General features: G+C 44.5%; 1 protein-coding gene across 1 annotated transcript in view; it reads left to right on the top strand.

Moving 5' to 3' along the window:
- GAD2 (glutamate decarboxylase 2) overlaps positions 1 to 15,358 on the top strand; it is a 41,071-nt gene extending 25,713 nt beyond the window's left edge. Inside the window, exons 10-16 of the mRNA XM_068146098.1 lie at positions 145 to 261; positions 1,317 to 1,381; positions 5,262 to 5,340; positions 7,143 to 7,292; positions 9,645 to 9,752; positions 11,393 to 11,482; positions 12,620 to 15,358. Coding sequence (XP_068002199.1) covers positions 145 to 261; positions 1,317 to 1,381; positions 5,262 to 5,340; positions 7,143 to 7,292; positions 9,645 to 9,752; positions 11,393 to 11,482; positions 12,620 to 12,793 — 783 coding nt within the window. The 3' untranslated portion in view covers positions 12,794 to 15,358. The remainder of the gene's footprint in view (positions 1 to 144; positions 262 to 1,316; positions 1,382 to 5,261; positions 5,341 to 7,142; positions 7,293 to 9,644; positions 9,753 to 11,392; positions 11,483 to 12,619) is intronic.
- Positions 15,359 to 20,890: the final 5,532 nt, after the last annotated feature.

Genomic DNA, 20,890 nt, shown 5'->3' with positions numbered 1-20,890 from the left:
GTATCACAGGCGTGGAACCAAAACCAGCGCGCTGGAGCAGGGGTGTCCTCTAGGAGACACTTGCTGGGTCACTGTGGGGGCAGCACAGGGGGGCTGGGGCTGCAGCACTCTGACCTTGCCAAATGCCTTTCTGCTTTCTTGCAGGGGTTTGTTCCTTTTCTGGTGAGTGCCACAGCTGGGACAACAGTGTATGGGGCCTTCGACCCTCTCATAGCTATTGCAGACATCTGCAAGAAATACAAAATCTGGATGCACGTGGATGTAAGTAGCAGTGGTTTGTTCACCCTGCACAACCCCCCTTCTCTCTGCTTCCTGTAATTAAGTCTAACATCCAAGCACTGACTTCCCACTCCTCTGAAAGGCTCAGGCCATGGGGACGTTTTAGGAGTTGTGCCTGTGTGGTACTTTTAGCAACTGGGACACTTCAGCTGACCCAGTTTGAGTGCTTTTGGGCCTCAGCTTTATCTCAGAGCCATTAGCACAAGAAATACGTAAGAGCCATACCAAGCACTGGCTCAGCTTCTGCAGCAGCTGGAAATTAAATACATCAGGAGAGGGCTGAGCTTGTTTGGAATAAAGAACCACAAACTGTTGAACAGGTTAATGCAAATGCTGGAGAAATTTATCATATTGGCTACTTAGCTTTAATTTCAGCTTTTGCCACTAACTCTTTCTGAAGGGTCATCCTCCAGCCCTAGAATAGCTCATGTGTCATTGTTGCAAATCCTTTCTCCAGAGAGTTGTGGCCATTGAATTTCCATAGGGCTGGGTAGCTTTTGGATTACTGTGGCAGCCAAAATCAGTCCAGTTCAGAGGAAGAATTTGTATTTACCTTGAACTGTGTCTCAGTCACGTGAAATACCTGCTCGCCCCAGATCTCTGGGAGCAAAAGCAAATGAGCAGGGGGCAAGGAGAGATGGTTTGAAATCTGATGAAAATTCAGCAGAGCAGCTGAGATTCCAGTCTGGTTGGTTGTTGTCCCTTAGGCACTAGAAGAAGAAAGCTATCTGGCCCAAGAGCAGCTCTGCAAGTCATTAATAGCTTGCAGCCCAATGTGTGTCAGTATCAGAGGAGGTGGTGAGGGAGGGCTTAGATGATAACGGTGAGCACTGTTTATGGTCTGTAAACCACTGCTTCCAACCTACTGGAAGAAAATTGTTAGCACAGCTAATGCCTCAGGCCCTGTCTGCTTGGTCATTTTGGAACATGCCACATGAGCAAGAAAAAAAGAAAGGGCCCCAAACTGATGTGACTGCACAGATGTCATCAGAGAGAAAAGCAGAGTTCTCATTAAGATAATGTGTCTTGCCTTCTAGGGAGCATGGGGTGGTGGGCTGCTGATGTCAAGAAAACACAAATGGAAGTTAAATGGTGTTGAGAGGTATGATTTATTAATGTTAATTAAACACATTCATTAAATTAATTCTAACACCCTTGTGGTTGCCATAGCAGTGTCTACAAATAAAAACCCAGAGTCAATGTTATCTCCAAGACACAGGAGGAAGAAATTATGCAAACTGTGCTTCCAGTTGGGGTAGCACTGCTAAGTGCCTTTGTTCAGTGCTGCAGTAGAGGGGCACTCATGTTCTGTAGGACAAGCAGCAGGCATTTCTGGGCTTGGTTTCTGTTCCTGCCAGCATTTCTCGAAGAAATGAATCTTGGAGGTCTTGGACGCTGAAGTATGGAAGGTTTGGACAGATGTCCTGTCAGGCAGTCACTGGGCACTTCTCTGTCACTTCTGGAGGGATTACCCCACTTCAAGCTGTGTTAATGACATCTTCTCAGCATATCTGTACCTGGCTGTACATACACACAGCTGGAGTCACAGATCCACGTAGATGAACACAAGTGATGCCAGTCCACTTCAGAGTCTGGAAGGACTGAGCTTAAAACAGCTACTTAGAAACTTTTATTCAGTATTCAGTATCACTAAGGTTGGAAGAGACCTCAAAGATCATCGAGTCCAACCTGTCACCACAGGCCTCATGACTAGAGTAGGGAGGACACTGCTGCCCACTGCAGGCTTGAACTCACGACCTTCCCATTAAGGGTCTTATGCACTACCTTTTAGATACACTGTGGGTCTCTGTGCCATAGGATGTGGAGATTTACTTGTGTTCAAGGAAAGACATCAAAAAACAGTTCAGGACTTGTGTGAGCCACCAGTGAGTGGGAGCTCAGAGAGTATTTAAAGTTGATATATATTTGCCCTGGTTTGTATTCTTCCCAGGCAGCTGTTTAGGCCACTTGCTAGAGACATTCTATGTGTGCTAGATGGAGACATTCTCACATCTGTGTATTTTCTGAAGCTCATGCTGCTTGAGAGTAAATTATTAGTCCCTTCCACCTTTTTTGTCTCTAAATCAAATTGCTGTTCCTTGCCAATTAAAATTACAAACAACTTCCTCATCCTGTTCCTGGAGATAAGGAGGGAACCTTGATGATTCAGTTCCTTTCTCATACATCTCACATGTAAAATTTGGAAGGCAGCCAAAGATTCTATGAATTCAACTTCATTGAGACTGCCTCCAGCGCTCCAAACTTCGCTATTCTACATTAAAAGGACATACATCCAAACACCCAGCACACCAGAAAAATTATCTGCCCAGCTTCCTGTGAGGACAGAGAGTGAGAATAAGAGTCTGCCTCCCCGAATGCTCCCAAATTCCACTGGAATGAGCAGCTCAGGTTGAGTCTATCTTGGAAAATTTTCCAAATGATCTGCTTTAGATCCATGACCCCAATGGGTTTTGCCTAGTGCTTTGATAAGCACCAGCTCCATATGTTTGGCAGTGAATTAATGAAGTTTGTCGTTCCCAATGCTTGTTCCTCTGCTTGATGGACACAGCGGCTCGTTTCAGATCCCAAATGTGGATACCTTTAGACTTACTAGGCCTGACTTTTATGGCCATTCCTGGTTTATGGTAGATATTTTGAGTATAGCCCCATCAGAACAGTTCTGGATAGAAGAGAACTGGGACTGGTAGTTGTGTTTGCCAGGCAAGAAAGGTGCATAGAGGGAGCATTAAATGGAGCACTCTGTGCTCTTTGCACTCACATCCTTCTGGACGCAGGGACTCCAGCAAAAATACTCCAGTCAAAAGCAGGAAGAGTTGCAGGACTGTTCCTGCCATGTCCTCCAGTCCCCATGTGGCAGATTTCAAGCTGCTCCAAGGCACCCTGAGGGAAGCATGGGCCCCGGTGTCTGGAGCAGGTAAGTCTGGCCACCCTCACAAGTTTCAGTTTGGTGTCTCTCTTGAAGAGACTTGGGCAGGGGCTGACAGCTGCCTGAGAAAAACATGTTTGCAGCTGAATGAGCACTCCCATACAGGTCTGGGCTTCCCTCCTGGAGCTGTGGCTGGTCAGGGAATGTACCTCAGTCTGGTTTTGATAATGGCTGAGGACAAGATTCTGCCAGTCTAGAATCTCTCCTGTCATCCATTCACAATCCCTCAAGGAACATTTTTCCTCTATTTTCCTCTCTATGACCCACAGCCAAACAAATCACATAGGTGCTTGGTGCTCAGCTATTTGGGCAAATGGGAGATGCTTCTAAACACATCTGTGCATCCATCTAGCTTTTCTACTTCACTGTTTGTCTCAGTCAGCAATTGCTTCACATACTGTTGACTGAAGCCAGAATAACTGATAACAAATGAAAAATGGTGGATTTCTAGTTTATATAATTGATTTTTTTTAATGTGTGTAGTTGGGATGTAATTAGGGAAACAAATGACCTCAGGGTAAATTAAATGTCTTAGGCAGATACTTAACATCTCGCTGTTGCCAGTAAATACTCCTTTGCTTGAGAAAATCCATACCAGTGCTGTCACCTGGAAGTCTCTTAAAGAATTTCTGCCTGATTCATAGGCACAGATTAAAATGAAAAAGTATCATATCAGAGGAAATGCACAGACCTGAATGCATGCTCAGAATCATTAGTTTTGGTGTTGCAATCAGGTGACAAAGTCTGAGCTGATTAAAAGCTGCCAAATACTCAAAAAGCAAAGTCAAGTGGCCAGATGTTGCCTGTGGAAGATTTTTCCCTACAGATTTTACATCAGGCACTTGCACAGTCCCAATAGCAAAGAAGAAAGCATTGAAGTGCTGCCTGATGTCCATGTGGACTTTGGAGTTGCTTGCTTTGAAGGAGTGGAAGCAACTTGGCAGGAAATAAGGAGTTTCATAAACCCACAGTGCTGTCTCCAACTCCTACAAAGGAAAACACTTCCATATTCTAACATGCTCATCTCTGTTCACATCAGTGTAACCTGCAAGTGTTTGCTGGCTCCCTCAAGTTTTACATGCCCCACTTGACTGATGTATGCCAATTTATACCACCACAACTCAAATCACTGCACTACATGAAGTCCTGTGCATCCTTGTGCCAAAGAGGATACAGATATCCTTATGCCTCTATCAGCTGAGCATCATATATGTGGTAACAGTAATTTAAAAGGAGCCAATCAAACCTAGCACCAGATTGAAACAGTAACCAAGTGAACAATCTTCCATTCACCCCTTGCCACAGTCCCAAGTGCCTCTTCTCTAGGCTGAACTGCAGCAGCACCCTGTTTACTCACAAGATGTAGGTTTTTGCAATGAATGTGTCCTGAAGGGAGGCAGGCTCAGACTCTTTTGTGGAAGGGTGAACCAGTCCTATGTTTATTATTGTGGCAATTGTGGGCTCAGCCCTTCAGTTGTGTGATTACCACAGCCGAGCTAAAACTAAGGAGCTTCTGCAGCAGCAGAGCAAAGAGGAAATTTACTTTGGGCCAGATTTTCCAAGTCACTCAGAGATTTAGAAGTACCCAGAAATATTTGAAAGAATTTTTTTAATGCCTGTGGGAGGTACTTAGTAAAATCTTGCTGAAACTGGAATCAGTGGGAGGGAACCTGCTAGCTTGGCAGTTTCCTATCTGCCTCTTTAATCAGCCATGCAGCTTCAGAAAGTTCATCACTCAAGTGGGGGCTTTTGGGAAGTTTGCCCTCTGTTTATAAAGCACAGATGACTCCCCAGAAAGTTTAATCCTGATTAAGTTTAGTGGATAGATCAATCCTGTGGTGAGTGGCCAGGATTGTCACCTAAACTCCAACTGAAGTAGGTTAAGTCCCTTACGAAGACATTTCTTTCATAATATTGGTCATGATCATTTTCAGCTTTGCTTGCACAGTCATGATTATTCTCATTATCTCTGAATGTCTGCATGGTTTCACCACCATAGTGCAATGTTTGACTTTGGTGTGGTTTGCTGTCCCAGGGCCAACTCGGTGACCTGGAACCCTCACAAGATGATGGGCGTCCCGCTGCAGTGCTCAGCCCTGCTAGTGAGAGAAGAGGTATGTCCCAACAGACTTGCTTCTCTGATTCTTTGTGACATTCTGCTGCTGAAAATCCTGGATGTTTTCTTTGTGGCTGTGTCATAGTGATGCTTCTTAACACCGTGAGGATTATAAAAGAAACTGAGAAACAGATCTTGAGGTAGCAGCTCCGGCTGTGACTGCAAAAGGAGCTAGAGCAGCTGCCTAGCAGAAGTGATAGATCCAGTCAGTGGCAATATCTTTACAGTCTTCTGTGGCTTTCCATTCAAAATGTCTGTGGTTAAGTTGTGGGTGCACAGCTGAGTAGCCCCACTGGTTGCTGTGTAGGTGGTTTAATTGATTAGGTGGTGTTGGATGATGGGTTGGACACAATGATCTTGAAGGTCACTTCCAACCTGGTTTGTTCTATTCTAAAATGTAACTGCAGGTCCTCCTGGGATGAACAGTATGGGATACATGCAGCACAACATCAGGTCCAGAATCTAGCAGCATTGCATTTTCTAGTCTTTTATGACAGATATTTCCACCCATATCTGGTCCATATATCCACTTTGGGGCACAGGGAAGTGAAAATAGAACACCAAGTTCACTTAGAATGGAAAGTAGACATTTCATTTAGTACTGAAATTGGAATTACCCTTCCTGCCTGTAATTCTCATGTAACTATCAGTTACTGGGACAGCTGCTCTACAACTACCACTTAATAGCCCAGCTATCAAAAAGCTGGTTGCTGGTTTGCTAACAGCTGTACAACAGATTGTATACAAAGTGATTGCACTTGGGAAGAGAGAAGCTGGCTTTTATTTGCCCCCTGGGTCAATTCAGCCAGGACAAATCCTGCCTGGCTGAAGTCAGTGCCATTTTTGACCTCTAGCAAGAACAGATGGCTCAGATGAGGAGAAAGCCAATCTTTTCCCCCCCTCTCTCATTTTACTATCTCAGTTTTGAGTTACACTGTAAAGATTAGGCTTGATGGTAAACAGCCAAGCTTTGATTCTTCTTGGACTGGAAATAGCAGTTTTAGGCAACAGTCCCAAGGTATACCTTAAACTTGGTTAAGGACTTAACTAGAGCCAGAAGATGACTTTCCGCATTTCACTTCAAAAGCTAAAAAGGAAACTTTGTACTTTCACAAGCCAGGTGTCTTCACCTTGTTGGCTTCTGGCCCTCCTACAAAGCTGCCTCTCAGAGTGGTGTCTTGCAAACCCAGGAATAACTCTAGCTGGCTGTTCAAAGGCCATATGCTCTTCTGTCTGCTCAGAGCTTTCTATACCACTTCAGCATCCAAGCTGCAGCTGAGGGCTTTGCAGAAAGGAAAGAAAACATACAAAGAAAGGAAACAATTAAAACCAGAATCTGAGAGACCAAAGCAATTAGGAAAGTGGTGTGATCATTTAGATTAGTCACCAGACTGGCTTGATCTGACTCAACCAGAACCTTCCAAGGAAGAGGAAGAGAAACCACAACAGAGAATAAAATAGATAGATCCAAAAATGACCTTAAGCATAGCAATGCCGGCAAGCACCCTGTCCAGCTTGCTTTTAAGCCATGCCTTGGCTCTGGAATTGGTTACACACTGCTGAATCAGGGACCAAGGTATCCTGGGCTCTGAACAAGATGTGAAAAACTTAGTCCACTGAGAAACTAAGTCTGGTTTTACCCTGTTTTGTTGGGGGGGGGGTGGTTTTTTGATCTTCCTTTTGCACGTGGAGACATATTCCACCGAATTTAGGCGTTCGTAGTGTCTCACCCAAGGCAACCCCCCAACAGCAGTCACCTCTGTGCCAACATCACTCTTTTAATGTGTTTGCTCCTTTCAGGGCCTGATGCAGAGCTGCAATCAAATGCATGCTTCCTACCTCTTTCAACAAGACAAGCACTATGACCTTTCCTACGACACAGGAGACAAGGCCTTGCAGTGCGGGCGGCACGTTGATGTCTTCAAGCTATGGCTGATGTGGAGGGCAAAGGTAGGACTGCCTGCATTAAAATAATGCACACCAGATACAGGGGAGGGCTCTGTAATCAGCATTTTAGAAGCTATCCGAGCTGACTTTCCCATATATAACATGAAAGAAGGAACATTATTGTTTTCTGGGGTTGTTCTCTTTTATATATATGTGTGTGTGTGTGTGTGTGTGTATATATATATATACTTTTAGCTGTTCAGCTTCAAAGCAACACAGATGATTATGAAACTTGAACTCCATGGGGTTTGCATAGCATTTGCTCTGTGTAACTCTAGGAGTCTTAACAGCATAAATCATGCACCTGGGAACGTTGTTATGAAGATTTCTGGAAATAAAAAGATGTTTTAATGACATTCAGAAAGAAAACATGGCAAATGAAGAGTGGAATACCTAGGTTCATTGCATGCAGTGGATAACCTCATCTTTTGAAGGAGGAAAACTCATCCAAAGCTGTTCTCTGGGAAATATGGAGACAGCAGCCCTAATGATAATTCATCTGTATTCACAGCATGTCCCTAAACAATGTTCTTCCATATGTTTATCCAATCTATTATCTCAAGTTTTATGCCTCAGGTGTGTTCAGAGGAGGTGACATCACTGTCTTCATTTCCAGAAAGCCTTAAAGGTCCTCATGTGCTGCACTAAAACTCTGAAAACAATTCTGAAGCAGGCATCAAACGTAGCTGGAGGTGTCGGCATCTGTGAAGGAGGATGCACGTTTCTGTGGTCACAAAAGCTGCTGTGGTAGCTGGGGTCTCCTGAGTGGCAGCAGTTTTAGCCACATGAATCTCTCTTACTCCAAGCCTTTCTCCCTGGGGCTGTGCTAGCTCTACCCTGGTTTGACATCTCAGTGCACAGAGGGATAATGACATGGGCTTTTAAGTCAGCTCTGTGCTGCCAGAACAGATTCAGCAGTGACATGCTTCCCTTACTCAGAGACATTTCTCCTTCTAACCTTCCCCCACTATTTTTTTTCATATGCCTGGTGCTGCTTTTTCTCTACTCACACCCCACTTGGAACACTAACAATACAAAATAGGATGTGTGTTTCTTAAACAGTTTATCTATTCCAGCTGTTTATTCCCCTTCCACGGTCATAAAGCTGGATCCTTTGTTTGTGGCATCACAGCTGGCGAGTGCAGGAACAATTATGATGTCACAGAGAAGATTGTGACTTCTGCCAGAGAAGAAAAAGCAGGATTTGCTGCAGCTCTTAAAAACACAGCTTCTGAGTTTATAGGCTGTCTGCTAGAAAAGAAGGGAGAAAATCACTACAGAGGCAGGGCAGTGTCTAAATAAAACATGCATTTTTCAGACTGGGCTCTAAATGCCTGGCTGCCCATTCTGAGCAGTTGTTCTTGGAAAAGCCCCCAGCACATCACAGGATCACAGAATGTTAGGGGCTTGAAGGGACCTCCAGAATCCCTAGTCCAAAGCCACTGCTAGAGCAGGGTCATGTGGGTTTTCAATGTCTCCAGAGAAGGAGACGTTGACTGGAGAAGAGAAGGCTCCAAGGTGACCTAATTGTGGCCTTCCAGTATCTGAAGGGGGCCTACAGGAAGGCTGGGGAAGGACTTCTCAGGATCTCAGGTAGTGATAGGACTAGGGGGAATGGAATGAAGCTGGAGGTGTGGAGATTCAGGCTGGATGTGAGGAGGAAATTCTTCACCATGAGGGTGGTGAAGCCCTGGAATGGGTTGTCCAGGGAGGTGGTTGAGGCCCCGTCCCTGGAGGTGTTTAAGCCCAGGCTGGATGAGGCTCTGGCCAGCCTGATCTAGTGTGGGGTGTCCCTGCCCATGGCAGGGGGGTTGGAACTAGATGATCCTTGTGATCCCTTCCAACCCTGACTGATACTATGATACTATGAAGGAGACTCCACAACCTCTCTGGGCAGCCTGCTCCAGGGCTCTGTCACCCTCACAGTGAAAAAGTTTTTCCTTGTGTTTATGTGAAAAATAGATTAAAGTCTCCTATTCTGAAAAATAGGAGGAGACTGCCTGTAGTCTTGAAATCAACACCTTCCAGAGACCCTCTTCTGTGCTGTCTGTCTGCAAAATGTGCCAAGGGCATCCTTCCTCAGAGTATTAGAGATGTTTTGCTGAGGGCTAGGCTGATACCCAGTGCTTATTTTGCAGAGGTGGCTACTGGAGGGTCAGTGACCAGAGCTAGAAGCATAGGAACTCTGCTTAGCAAATTGTCCCCCTTGCTTCATAGAATCAGATCCTTAATCTGTCCCATGGAACCTTCAGGAAGTGACTTGTGCTGATGCTTTGGCAAGCTCTGCATGGTCCTTTCACTGTTTGGGTTCACAGAGCAGATACTTAGTAATGATTTTTCTTCCTCTCTCTAAAGGGAACTACAGGATTTGAAGCACAGATTGATAAGTGCTTGGAACTGGCAGAATACTTATACAATAAAATAAAGAACAGAGAAGGGTATGAAATGGTGTTTGATGGAAAGGTAAGCATTTCAACTTCTTTCTCCCTGTTGGTCACAGCATTTGCTTTAGTCACCTACTGCGATGCTACCAACAGGCCAAAACATACAGCATAAGATAGGAAGCAGTGTCCCTTGTAACAAAACCTGATCTCTTTGGTATCTCTCTTCCTCATGAATTCCAGGGACAGGGGAGATGAGGCAGCTGTGCATGTTTCTAGTTTGTTCAGTTTCATCCTGATGAAACTAAGCCCTGCAGCTGGGGCTGACCCAGCACATACACAATTAGAATCAGCTCTTTGGTAATAAAAACAAGTTGTGGCTTTCTAATAGCATGGTCTGCTATGAGCAGGGCTTACAGTGCCCCACACAGCTCTGAAAGGATGGTTGTGAAAAGTGCTTTTGTCAGCCTTCTCAAGTGGGCAGTCACAGGGGACCTGGAGGGACCTGGAGGGCACATCTGCACTGAGGTGCCTGCTGCAATGGGGTGCAGCACAGCTAGCTTCTGTGACACAGGTGACACCACTGTGTGGGGTGCAGATACCTCTAGGCAGGGCTTTTCTGTGGAGGGAATACAGATGAGATGGGACCCCTGGGTGCCAGGTGCTCAGCTGGAGCACAGTGCCCAGGGTAAGGTAGTGCAGACTAAGTTGTGCAGCTGTACCTCTGAACTGCACTGAGCTGTCTGGTGTTTGACTGTCTCTTTGTGGGCAACCCTCTCCAACTGTCTACAGGGCTGATAGAGACCTCTCTTAGGAGGGCAACTGGTGTGTTGTCTGTAATAAAACAAAAAGATCTTATTTTAGCTTTTTTCTTCCTGCTTTTGATGACCTTTGCTCTCTGTACTGGCAGGTTTGTCTCTCAGAATGTTGCTTCCTGGTGGCAATCACTTAGTGCATGCCCAGGTGCTGTGCAGCACAAGGACAAATGTCCCTGCTTCTTCAGAGATCACAGGCTCATACCTACGTGCCACTGTGTGATTTATTTCCCCTACCTCACACATCATCACTGAATTTGGTCTACTGGGTCTGATGATGAGTAAAGGAACTGGCAGCAGTAGGAGTTGCAGTAACTCACACGTTTAGCAAAACCACAGTTCTCCTTTATGCCTTTCTACTTGGTGCTGCCGTCTCAGTTAAACCAGCTAAGGCACTGTGGTGCATGCAGATGAATACAGCAGCTAGCTGACTCAAACTGAGAAGTAATAGATTTCATTAAATGTAAGAAAATCTCAGCTTGCCTCATGCACCACCTGTGACTCCTCTTCACAGAACCAGCTTCTGTATTATGCTGTCACATCATAAAACAAATGACACAGTCCTAACCTCTGAATTATCTGTAATAGACTCTTGCCTTAGCCATCTGATCTCTTCACCCTCTGGTGGGGACAGTACCTACAAAACTCTAGATGCCTCTCAGTAGGGCACAAACACATTTGCACAGCTGGATGATGTGTTTCCACATCTTACACCCTGGGAATAAATTGCCTGAAATTATCTTTTCTGCATTAATAATGATGATGACTCTCAGTGGACCATAATAATGCAAACCATTGACTGCTGTCACAGTATGATGTATGAGAGAGAGGAAAGGCATGAACTTAATTGCAATTGAAATATTATGGATGTTCCTTACAGTGTAAACCATTGTTCTTCTGTGTTTAGCCTCAGCACACAAATGTCTGCTTCTGGTACATCCCTCCCAGCTTGCGCGGCATGGAAAACAGCGAGGAAAGGATGAGTCGCCTTGCCAAGGTAAGCAGGACAGCATGCATTGGCACCCTGGCAGGCAGGCAGGCAATCCCCAAAATAATCTCCCAGGGCAAGATCACCTCGTGATATTCTGGAAAATGACACCTCTGTGGTCATTCTACTGCAGGTTAGCCTGGCCCTGCTGTACCCTGGTCTCCAGGTTTTGGTGTTGCCTGGGTTTGCATTGAAGGCTTCTTTGCTGTGTGCGCTCTCACTGAAGTGACTGTGAACTGCAGTTGATAAATTGCTCAGTGGTAGTGTGGTGCTCTGGCTTGTGAAAAGAAGATGGAAAACTATTGCAGCAGTATGTTTGAGCACTACAGAAACCAGCTCCAGTCTCCTTGTTAGCAATACTGAGAAAGCAGGGGGAAAGTTCCCCAGTGATTTTAAGAGCCAAGCAGAGAAAGAGAGTAAACCCAATGCCTCTTCAGTGCAACCTTTGTTCCTTAAGGGAGGTTAATGTTTTTAGTCAACCTTGGATGTAGTTTTTTCACAGATTGCACTGGGTTGGAAGGGACCCTCAAAGCTCATCTTGTCCAAACCCCCTGCAGTCAGCAGAGACACCTCCAACTAGATCAAGGCTTCTCAGGGCCACATCCAGTCGGAGTTTCCTTTCAACTGCTTCTTGTAGCCCTTCATCTTTTCTTAGAAAAGGAAACATGCTGTGTGTTCTGTTCTCATAATAAGAGTAGAGTAGAGTAGAGTAGAGTAGAGTAGAGTAGAGTAGAGTAGAGTAGAGTAGAGTAGAACAGAATAGACCAGACCAGGTTGGAAGAGATCTTCAAGATCATCGCATCCAACCTATTATCCAACACCACCTAATCAACTAAACCATGCAACCAAGCACCCCATCAAGTCTCCTCCTAAACACCTCCAATGATGGTGACTCCACCACCTCCCCAGGCAGCCCATTCCAATGGGCAATCGCTCTCTCAGTGTAGAACTTCTTCCTAACCTCCAGCCTAAACCTCCCCTGGTGCAGCTTGAGACTGTGTCCTCTTGTTCTGGTGCTGGCTGCCTGGGAGAAGAGACCATCATCCGCCTGTCTACAACCTCCCTTAAGGTAGTTGTAGAGAGCAAGAAGGCAGTAATGAAAACAATCATCATCATCATCACCCCCTGCCTTCTGTTATGCTGCAGGTGGCACCAGTGATAAAAGCCAGGATGATGGAGTATGGCACGACCATGGTGAGCTACCAGCCCCTGGGAGACAAAGTGAACTTCTTCCGGATGGTCATCTCAAACCCTGCAGCAACTCACCAGGACATTGATTTCCTGATTGATGAAATTGAACGCCTGGGACAGGATTTATAATAGCTGGGTGTGAAAGTCTCTTCCTGACCTCTAAGTAGACACTTAAGTTGTCACAAACTGTGCGAATGTATTTGTAGTTTGTTCCAAAGTAAATCTATTTCTATATTGTGGCGTTGGAGTAGAGTACAGTTTAAAACCAATCAAGAAACATGGCTCCTTTAAAGTCCTTTCCTGAGTTCTAGAATACCTCCTTAACAATTAGCTGCACACCAAGTTGCACTGAAGCAAAGCAAGGAAGACCAGAAGACGCTTAAAATGCTATCCCCCCCATTTTAACATAGCAGCTCCTTTGAATTCAGAGCAGATTTGAGTGATGCCAAACTTTGCCAAAACAAAAAACAAAAAGGAAAAATGATGACAAAAGTCAAGCTGAGGGAAGGGGGAGGGGGTGGTGAGAAGCAGAGGGTCCAAGCTGTATGCTTAACAGTGGAAGCATTTTGCCTTTTTCGTAGCATTAGAGCAGGATTTCTAATTCACTGGCAGCAACCTTTCCAATGTACTTAAATAGGTATAGTTTTGCAAAGGGAAATATATATATATTAAAAAAAAAGAAAAAGCATATAATGATCCTATTTTGTAAACTATATATTTTTATTTTGTATGGGTTATAAAACTGCAAGGACAGAAGCTGACAATTAACAAGGATTCTTTTTTTTTGTTCATGGATGGAGGTGCCTCAAATATGTATTAGTGCTTACTTTAAGGTAGAAGCCCACGTGCTATGTTCTCCAGAGGTGCCAGTACCTCGTTTCTCTGCATCATATGGATTGTACATCCCCAGGGTTGATTCCTGAAAGACCTCGAGAGTACTGCAGCTCTTAACACCACTTAATAAGATCAATTACAGTACAACAATAGAATGCTACTCTCTTTAATGATGTTTCCCACTTGGCCTAACTAAGCAGACGCACAATCAATACACAGTGCTAAACAAGACTGAAAGGAGGTTGTATTTGGATGGTTTCTGTGTCCTGTGGTAAAAAATAAAAAAGCCTATCCAAAACCAGTCACAATCCTGAATAAATGCTTAGCTCATAACCAGCTCTGCTATGGGCAGTCCAAAACTGCATTGAAAAAAAAATCATATCAAAGTTGATTGAATTAGTTATTAAAATAGCATGAACCCTCCCAGCTGTATTAGGAGGGTAATTGGAGATGTATAGGTCTGCAAGGCAAGGTCTGAATTAAATGTGACTGTAATCTGAGTGTCCAAGTAACAAACTGCTTTGACAAAGGTTTCTCCTGGTGCTGGACTCCATCCTTGCCTGCGGTGGCTTTTGAAATTGCAGAAGGAGTTGAGATAAGGCTCCCTCTGCCTAAAACAGCCCACAAAGAGAAACCACGAGCACAGCTCTTGCAGAATTCGTGTGCTGCATCATTCCTTAACATCAGAGGTGACTGGCATGGGAACGGAAACTCATCCTCTTTAACCCCCAACACCTGGAAGCATTGGTAAGAGTTCTGCAGCTCAGGTCTGTCTACTTATAACCCTACTAAAGTTTTGGTTTTAACTTTGCCTAAGTGGCCCAGCTTTTGTTTGTAAAGCAATATCGGTTTGCTCTCTCTAAAATACTTGAAAATAAGGAAAAAAAAAAAAAGCAGTGCAAAATGTGGTTTTAATTTCATCTAAAATAGATTAATGGAGTATTGATTCAGTGTAATATCATGAGGACAAGAAGCAAGAGGAAATAAATCGTGTCTGTAATTGTGTTGCCTTTATTATATTGATAGTACTGTTTTTGTCACCTCAGATTGAGGCTGTGCACTTTAGATTTAAACTGTACAATGTTGCAAATCAACATGTGTTGCTGTATAAGCTTGTACAATATATTATTGATATGTCCTTCTTTGTGTGGTAGTGGTATTGGCTCTTGATGTTGTAAGAACTGCATTCACACCGGTCCCTCTACTATAGCTTTGCTTGGTATTAACCTCTCCTCATCAGCTTTGGGGCAGACACCTCACCTGGGTGGGCTTCCGTTCGCTACCCGCGATGCATAGTGTTGCAAGTCCAGCTGTGGAGGAGATAACCAATTCCATCAGGAAGGACTTCAAGGGAACCTTTGCTAAACGCGTCAAAACTAGCAGACTAATCACTGAAATACTGAGTAAAGCAAGCAGCAAATCCTCTCCTTTTTCCTTGCTGGGAGAAAGGCAAGCAAAGAGCTTAAGTTAAAAACTAGTACAGGGACAATGCTGACGGTGATCAGTAGCCCGGTTACATCTTGCATGTGCCATTCTGTTTTGAAGTGCTAAGTGCAAACAATGTATTTATTAGCTGTATGTGCCATTCAGTGTTCCAGGGGAACCAACATTTTAATTTCATTGGGTTTTTTTTTTCCCCCTCCCACATTCCTGTACTTATTGCAGCCAGGAAAGAGCAGCATAGCAACCTGTTCTTGTGTTTGACCAAAGTATCTTATCTGTGATGTTGATCTGAATCCAAATAAAAGTGTAAAATGTGGCTCTGGGTCTTTTCATTAGCAGCACTGACGGGCACTCCGAGCATTTATCATCTGTGCCGTTTAGGAGCAAGGCCCCAATAAAGAGAATGTTTAATTGTAACTTCCTATGTCTCCTGCTGGATCTTTTCATGATGAGAATTGAATTATTATTTATAAACATTAAAAACATAAAGAATCCATCACCAACCCCTCAGCACCAGCATACAACTGCAAATCTGCCATCTGCTCTTCCTTTACCTTATCTTTACAAGACAGATTTAGGAGCTTTGTTCTTCTCAGGCAGGCTCAAGGCTTTTGTTTTGTCTTTTCATTCCACAAGCACTTATCCCCCCATTAACCGTAGACTGATCAGCCTCCAGCACAGCAGTGAAAGCAGTCAGGGCACCTTCCAGGATGACAGGGAGTGTAAGATGGCAAGAATTTAAAAGGGCCATGAAACAGAAAAAAAAGACAACCAATACAAAACCTAAGATTTTATTCCTCATGTCTTCCCCTGGCCCAGGGCCTTGTTCCTCCAAAACCTGAAAGCTGTCTGCTCTGCTTTCCTTCCACCCTCTGAAGTGCTGACGCCAACAGCAAAGAAAAAATGGTGCCACCAAAGCAGGAGCAGTCAGAAGGCTTGTGCCTGAAATGAGGTTTGCTGTGGCAGTTCTTTAAGTCTGCAGCAGAATTCGAGATGAATGCCTATGCTGAGTCCCAGCACAGGGCCTGGCTGATAATTCCACAGAGGTTTGTAAGCAATAACTGGGAAGAAAAAGTCCATATGCTCCTCTGCAAGGCATAAAATTTCTGAAGGCATCCTCACCTTCTGTAGAAAGACTCAAAAGAGCTTGAAAATCACACAACTAGGCAATTTGCTTCCTCAAACACTTAAGTTTTGCATTACAAGTCACAGGGTTTAGCATGCTACCAGCATCTGCCCTACCCTGGGCACTACAACCGTGTCAAATTTTAATGATATAGCAGCTGAAAGATGCACTCCGCCCAACAAGCATTAGGACAGGAGTAAAAGCACAGGCACACAATATTTGCTTTATTAGCCCAGAAGCTTTTATTATTTTGTATAAAACTGTATCAATAAATTCCCATTTTCTCACACTTGTGCACTGCCTGCACATTGGGCTTCTATTTTCCTACACCATCCACCCCTGGCCATGAAAGCAGCTCTGGAAGAAAGAAGAGATGTTTGGGTCTTAGCATGAACTTGCTTTTGCTCCTCTGAGGAACTAAAATGAAATGTCTGCTGTTAAAATAGTTAGCTGCAGAGCAGAGCTTTTTAAAGACACCCATAAGGAGTGATGAGGCAGTGTGGCTGAGGATTGCACACACCTTGGCTCTGCCTGGCAGGTGCTCCTGTGCCAAGAGGCAATGCTCACCATGGCAAGTGAGTCCACAGCAGTCCCTGCCAACCAGCTTCCTCTGATAAAGCTAATCCAGCTGACTTCCCTGTTCAGATGAATCACACTACGGGCTGTATTACATTGTACCCAGCTGGAGCCCAAGCTTTGTAGCAGTAAAACTCCAACCCCATCAGCTCAGGATCTGGAAACACAGAAGAGATTAGATGCACAGAGCTTGTCTCAGGACTTTGACACATGGTTTTTCTTCTTTACTTCTGATCAAGAGAGACTGTGGAAATAAAACATGAAGCTTTCAGGAAGTTCTGTGTCTGGATTCATCCTTCAGTGAACCCCACTTTAGGACACAGCATAATTAGAGATGTTTTTTTTTTCCTTTCACCAGTTCCCAAATGCATGCCTTCCACCAGCACATTTGGTAAATCCTTCTGGCTACAGAAAGTTCAAAGAAACCAGGACAGCACCTCTGCACAGTGCCTACAGTGAGGATTCCCAGAGACTGGGCCAAAAAGGCTGTCCTTCCTGGGAGAGGTGGGGTAGTGCATCTTCCTCCTGCAGTGGACATCAGAGTCCCACCTGGGAGCAGAAAACATCTAGCCAAGTTATGAATCCCCTGCAAGAGACTTATTCTCACACACCTTTCTCATCCCTTTTTCTATGGCTGTGGCTATGGCTCTTGCACAAACAGTTTGGGCTGCTACTCCAGACAAGCCTGTCTGTACTAAATTTGGGAGACTGTGCACCGAGGTGCATTAATAGTGGCTACAGCCAGCAAGGATCACGTTGATAACATGCAAAGTGCCTTAAGGAAGCTCAGCAAGATCTGTGACTGCTCTGAACAGACACTTCAACAGACATTTTTAGGAGGCAAGATGATTGGTTGGTTATTTTCTGCCATAACTTTGGGTAAAAATATAATTGCTTCCTGCTTGCAGTCTACAGACCCAAGGAGCTGCCTCAGGAATTAGTCTTAAGTCAGGCAAATGATAAATGGCAGGGCTATGAAATAAGGCAAGTGCCTCCATACCTCACTCTGTCCTTTTGCCTTCAATACAAATAAGTTGTAGACCCACTTATGACAGAGATGCTTTCCATGCTTAACCAAACAGAGATCTGTCTATTTACATCTCCCATTTGCTAACATCTCAGCAGATGTCAGTAGTTGTAAGAAATAATCACATTAAAGTGAAATACACAAAGCACACGATTAATGGCGCTGCTCAGAGTTGTCAGCTGATGCTCACACACTTTACTTAGCGCCTTGTTTGTGCTTAATACAGCTCAATTTGCCGAGATGCTTTTCTCCCTTTTCCATTCCTCTTAATTCACAGTGGCATGTTTTTATGAGCTGGTGCTGCAGGAAAATCTTCCAGCCAAGCACATATTGTTGATATGACACTGGCAACCCGAGTGGTATGCACAGATCAACTCATTACTTTGCCATTGCTCCTGAAACGCTTTGCCTTTTGTTTGTGACTTTGTCCTCTGCAGACAACAATTTGTAATCACTTTTCCCCTTTTCTTTGGCTACTTCAGCCACAATCATTACCAAAAAAAAAAAGAGAGAGAGAGAGAGAGAGAAAGATATAGAAATAATCAAACAGTGATTGTAGATGCCTCACTTGCAATGCAGCTGAAATTACTGATGTATTACCGTTCTTGAAAGCAATTTTCTTGCAGTAACTCTGGTAGGAATGGTGACTAAATTGTAGCTATTGATCATCAGCCTTGATATTTCCCACACAGAAGGTCTGTCTCTTTGTTCCCAGTGTAGGCAGCCTCACTTGCTCCCAGGCTTGTTCTCAGAGTGACCCAGCTAATCCTTTTCTATGGGAAACTGGGCACATTTGACAGCATAGGTCACCACAGAGTCTGATCCAAGCAGACAGCACAGATGCAGGCTGCACCAAGTTTGACTTCTGCATCACAGGAGATGTGGCCACTTCAGATACATAAAAATTACCCTGGTGTCATGCATAATGATATCATTCTGCAGGCTATACCAGAGTCCTCTCAAAGAATCATTTTGGCTGAGTGGCTGGAAGAAGGAAGGGAAGTGTTTAGCAGCAAGGTGACTGAACAGGGGGTGTGATTTCCCTTGGGACTAGAGAATCACAGAACCACAGAATATATTTGTTTGGAGCAGACCTTCAAGATCATCCAGTCCAACTTTTGACCCAGCACTGAAGGGTCCACATTAAACCATGTCCCTAAGTGTCAGGTCCACACACCACTTGAACACCCTCAGGGATGGTGACTCCAGCACTGCCCTAGGCAGACCATTCCAATGTCTGAGAACCCTTTTAGTGAAGAAATATTTCCTAAAAGGAAGGAGAAGGGGGACATGTGTAGATGCTGTGCATCACAGGATAGTGCTAGTCTAGTCCTGAATGAAATACAGAAGGCAGATCCTGCTGGTGGTCACTCCTTTTAATTCATCTTTCCAGCTGAGTGGACTTGGATGCTCCCTCACCCTAACTCACCTTGAAAATGAATCTGGTGCAGTGGAGAACAGGTGATAAAATATCCCTGTAGCCTTAGTTACTGACAGGTATATGTTGGAGGAAGGTGGCTGTAAATCCTGCTCCTCTACACCCACCCAAGCTGACTTTGATCCAGCCACTGCCCAAATCTGTGGTAAAATTCTCCCTGACTGCAAATGGACTTGGGCTGAGTTTATGAGCCACATAATTTACAGGATGTCTTGGCTGCACCAGCTAATGTCCATCTGTTCTGATGCCATTTACGACACCCAACAAATCGGATGAGCTCAGGGGCTTGGCAGGCCACTGCTAAATGGAAATCTGGATTGTCACTGCTGCTGCAAAGCAGCTCTTCAGACATGGCCATTTCTCAGGGAGCCCTCCCTGCAGCAGTGCTCTCACACAGCTCTTCACATCCCATCTGAGATCTTACCCAAGCAGGAGGGGGACCTTTAGGGTCATCTGGAATCAGTGGAAGCAGATGATTGCCTGTCCTCTCACTGCCTTGTTGGGTCCTCATGCCCCGTGGCAGGCAGTTGCCAGTGATGGGTGTTGATCTGCTTTCTAGACAGGGAAGGTGTTGCCAAACTGTTACAAAGTTCTACAGGATAAAACAAACAAACAAACTACAACAACAAAACCCCGCTGGTTCCTGACCTGCATGTAATTTTGGGTGCAAATGTTCAGTTTCTATGGATGAAGGAATTAAAATAGGCACAAGAAACTGGGTAATAGCTACCATTCCATGGTGGGCCAACTAAGGAACATTAAAAAGTGAAGAAGAAAAAAGAAGCAAGGATGAAGAGACTTAAAAGAGGAGGAATGAGTTTTTCAGTTCAGGTGTAAGAAGGAGAGTTTTTAACTCTTTATTCAGGTTGATCTGACATGATTTTTTATTTTAGAAATGAAAACTGCACATGTGTCCCTCCACATTGTAACTTCTGGCGAAGCAAATTATGCTAAAGCTAATGTTATGCTTTTGGGGGAAGGGGAAAGAGGTACCAAGCTGAGAGCTTCTACGTGAGAGACTGCGATGTTCCAAGTTGTGCCGTGCTGGCAACGGGAAGGGATCTTAGAAATCCCAGCCTTGCAGCAGTCGGCAGTAACAGTTCCAGCTATTGCAAGGAGTGCAGCATTACAGGATTCTGAACGTGATCAGGGTTTCTCTGTGATGTTTCCAGAGAAGGTAGTTTCTCTCTACACCACACAGCAGTGATCTCGTTGTTCTCACAAGAACCAGACCTCCAGTGAGTGGCAGGTTTGACTGCTTGATAGAAACCTGAATTTGACAGGAGTAGGGAGCACAAGCTGCTGCAGACATCAGACATCAATAATCAGATCTTCACTGACCTAAGAGAGCTGAAGGATTTCCCTGACATGCTAGTATCATACAGGGAGGCCACTAAATGTGAAAGTGATCACCGTCATTAAGAAGATGGATTTTCTTCGTTAGTCCTTCCTGCAATTCCTCTGTACCTTAGTTGTATTCAGGAAACCTTCTGCTTTTCCTCCCAGTGGCTAATTTAACCATCTGAAACATTTTATTCCATTCTTACCTTGGATGTCATTATTTTTAACAAGAGACAAGATGACCCAGGACTGTGCAATTAACTTGTTACACTTGTGAACAAGGAGAAACTTCTTTACAGTGAGGGTGATGGAGCACTGAAACAGGCTGCCCAGAGAGGTTGTGCAGTCTCCTTCTCTGGAGACTTTCAAAACCCACCTGCATGCATTCCTGTGAGGACTATCACAGTACCACAGTATCACTAAGGTTGGAAGAGACCTTGA

Source organism: Melanerpes formicivorus, unplaced genomic scaffold, assembly GCF_026170545.1.
Source record: "Melanerpes formicivorus ecotype bairdi unplaced genomic scaffold, bMelFor1.0.p_v2 SCAF_13, whole genome shotgun sequence".
Classification (NCBI taxonomy): domain Eukaryota; kingdom Metazoa; phylum Chordata; class Aves; order Piciformes; family Picidae; genus Melanerpes; species Melanerpes formicivorus.
Note: the sequence above shows the minus strand (reverse complement) of the source record. Positions and strands in the feature narration are given on the sequence as shown.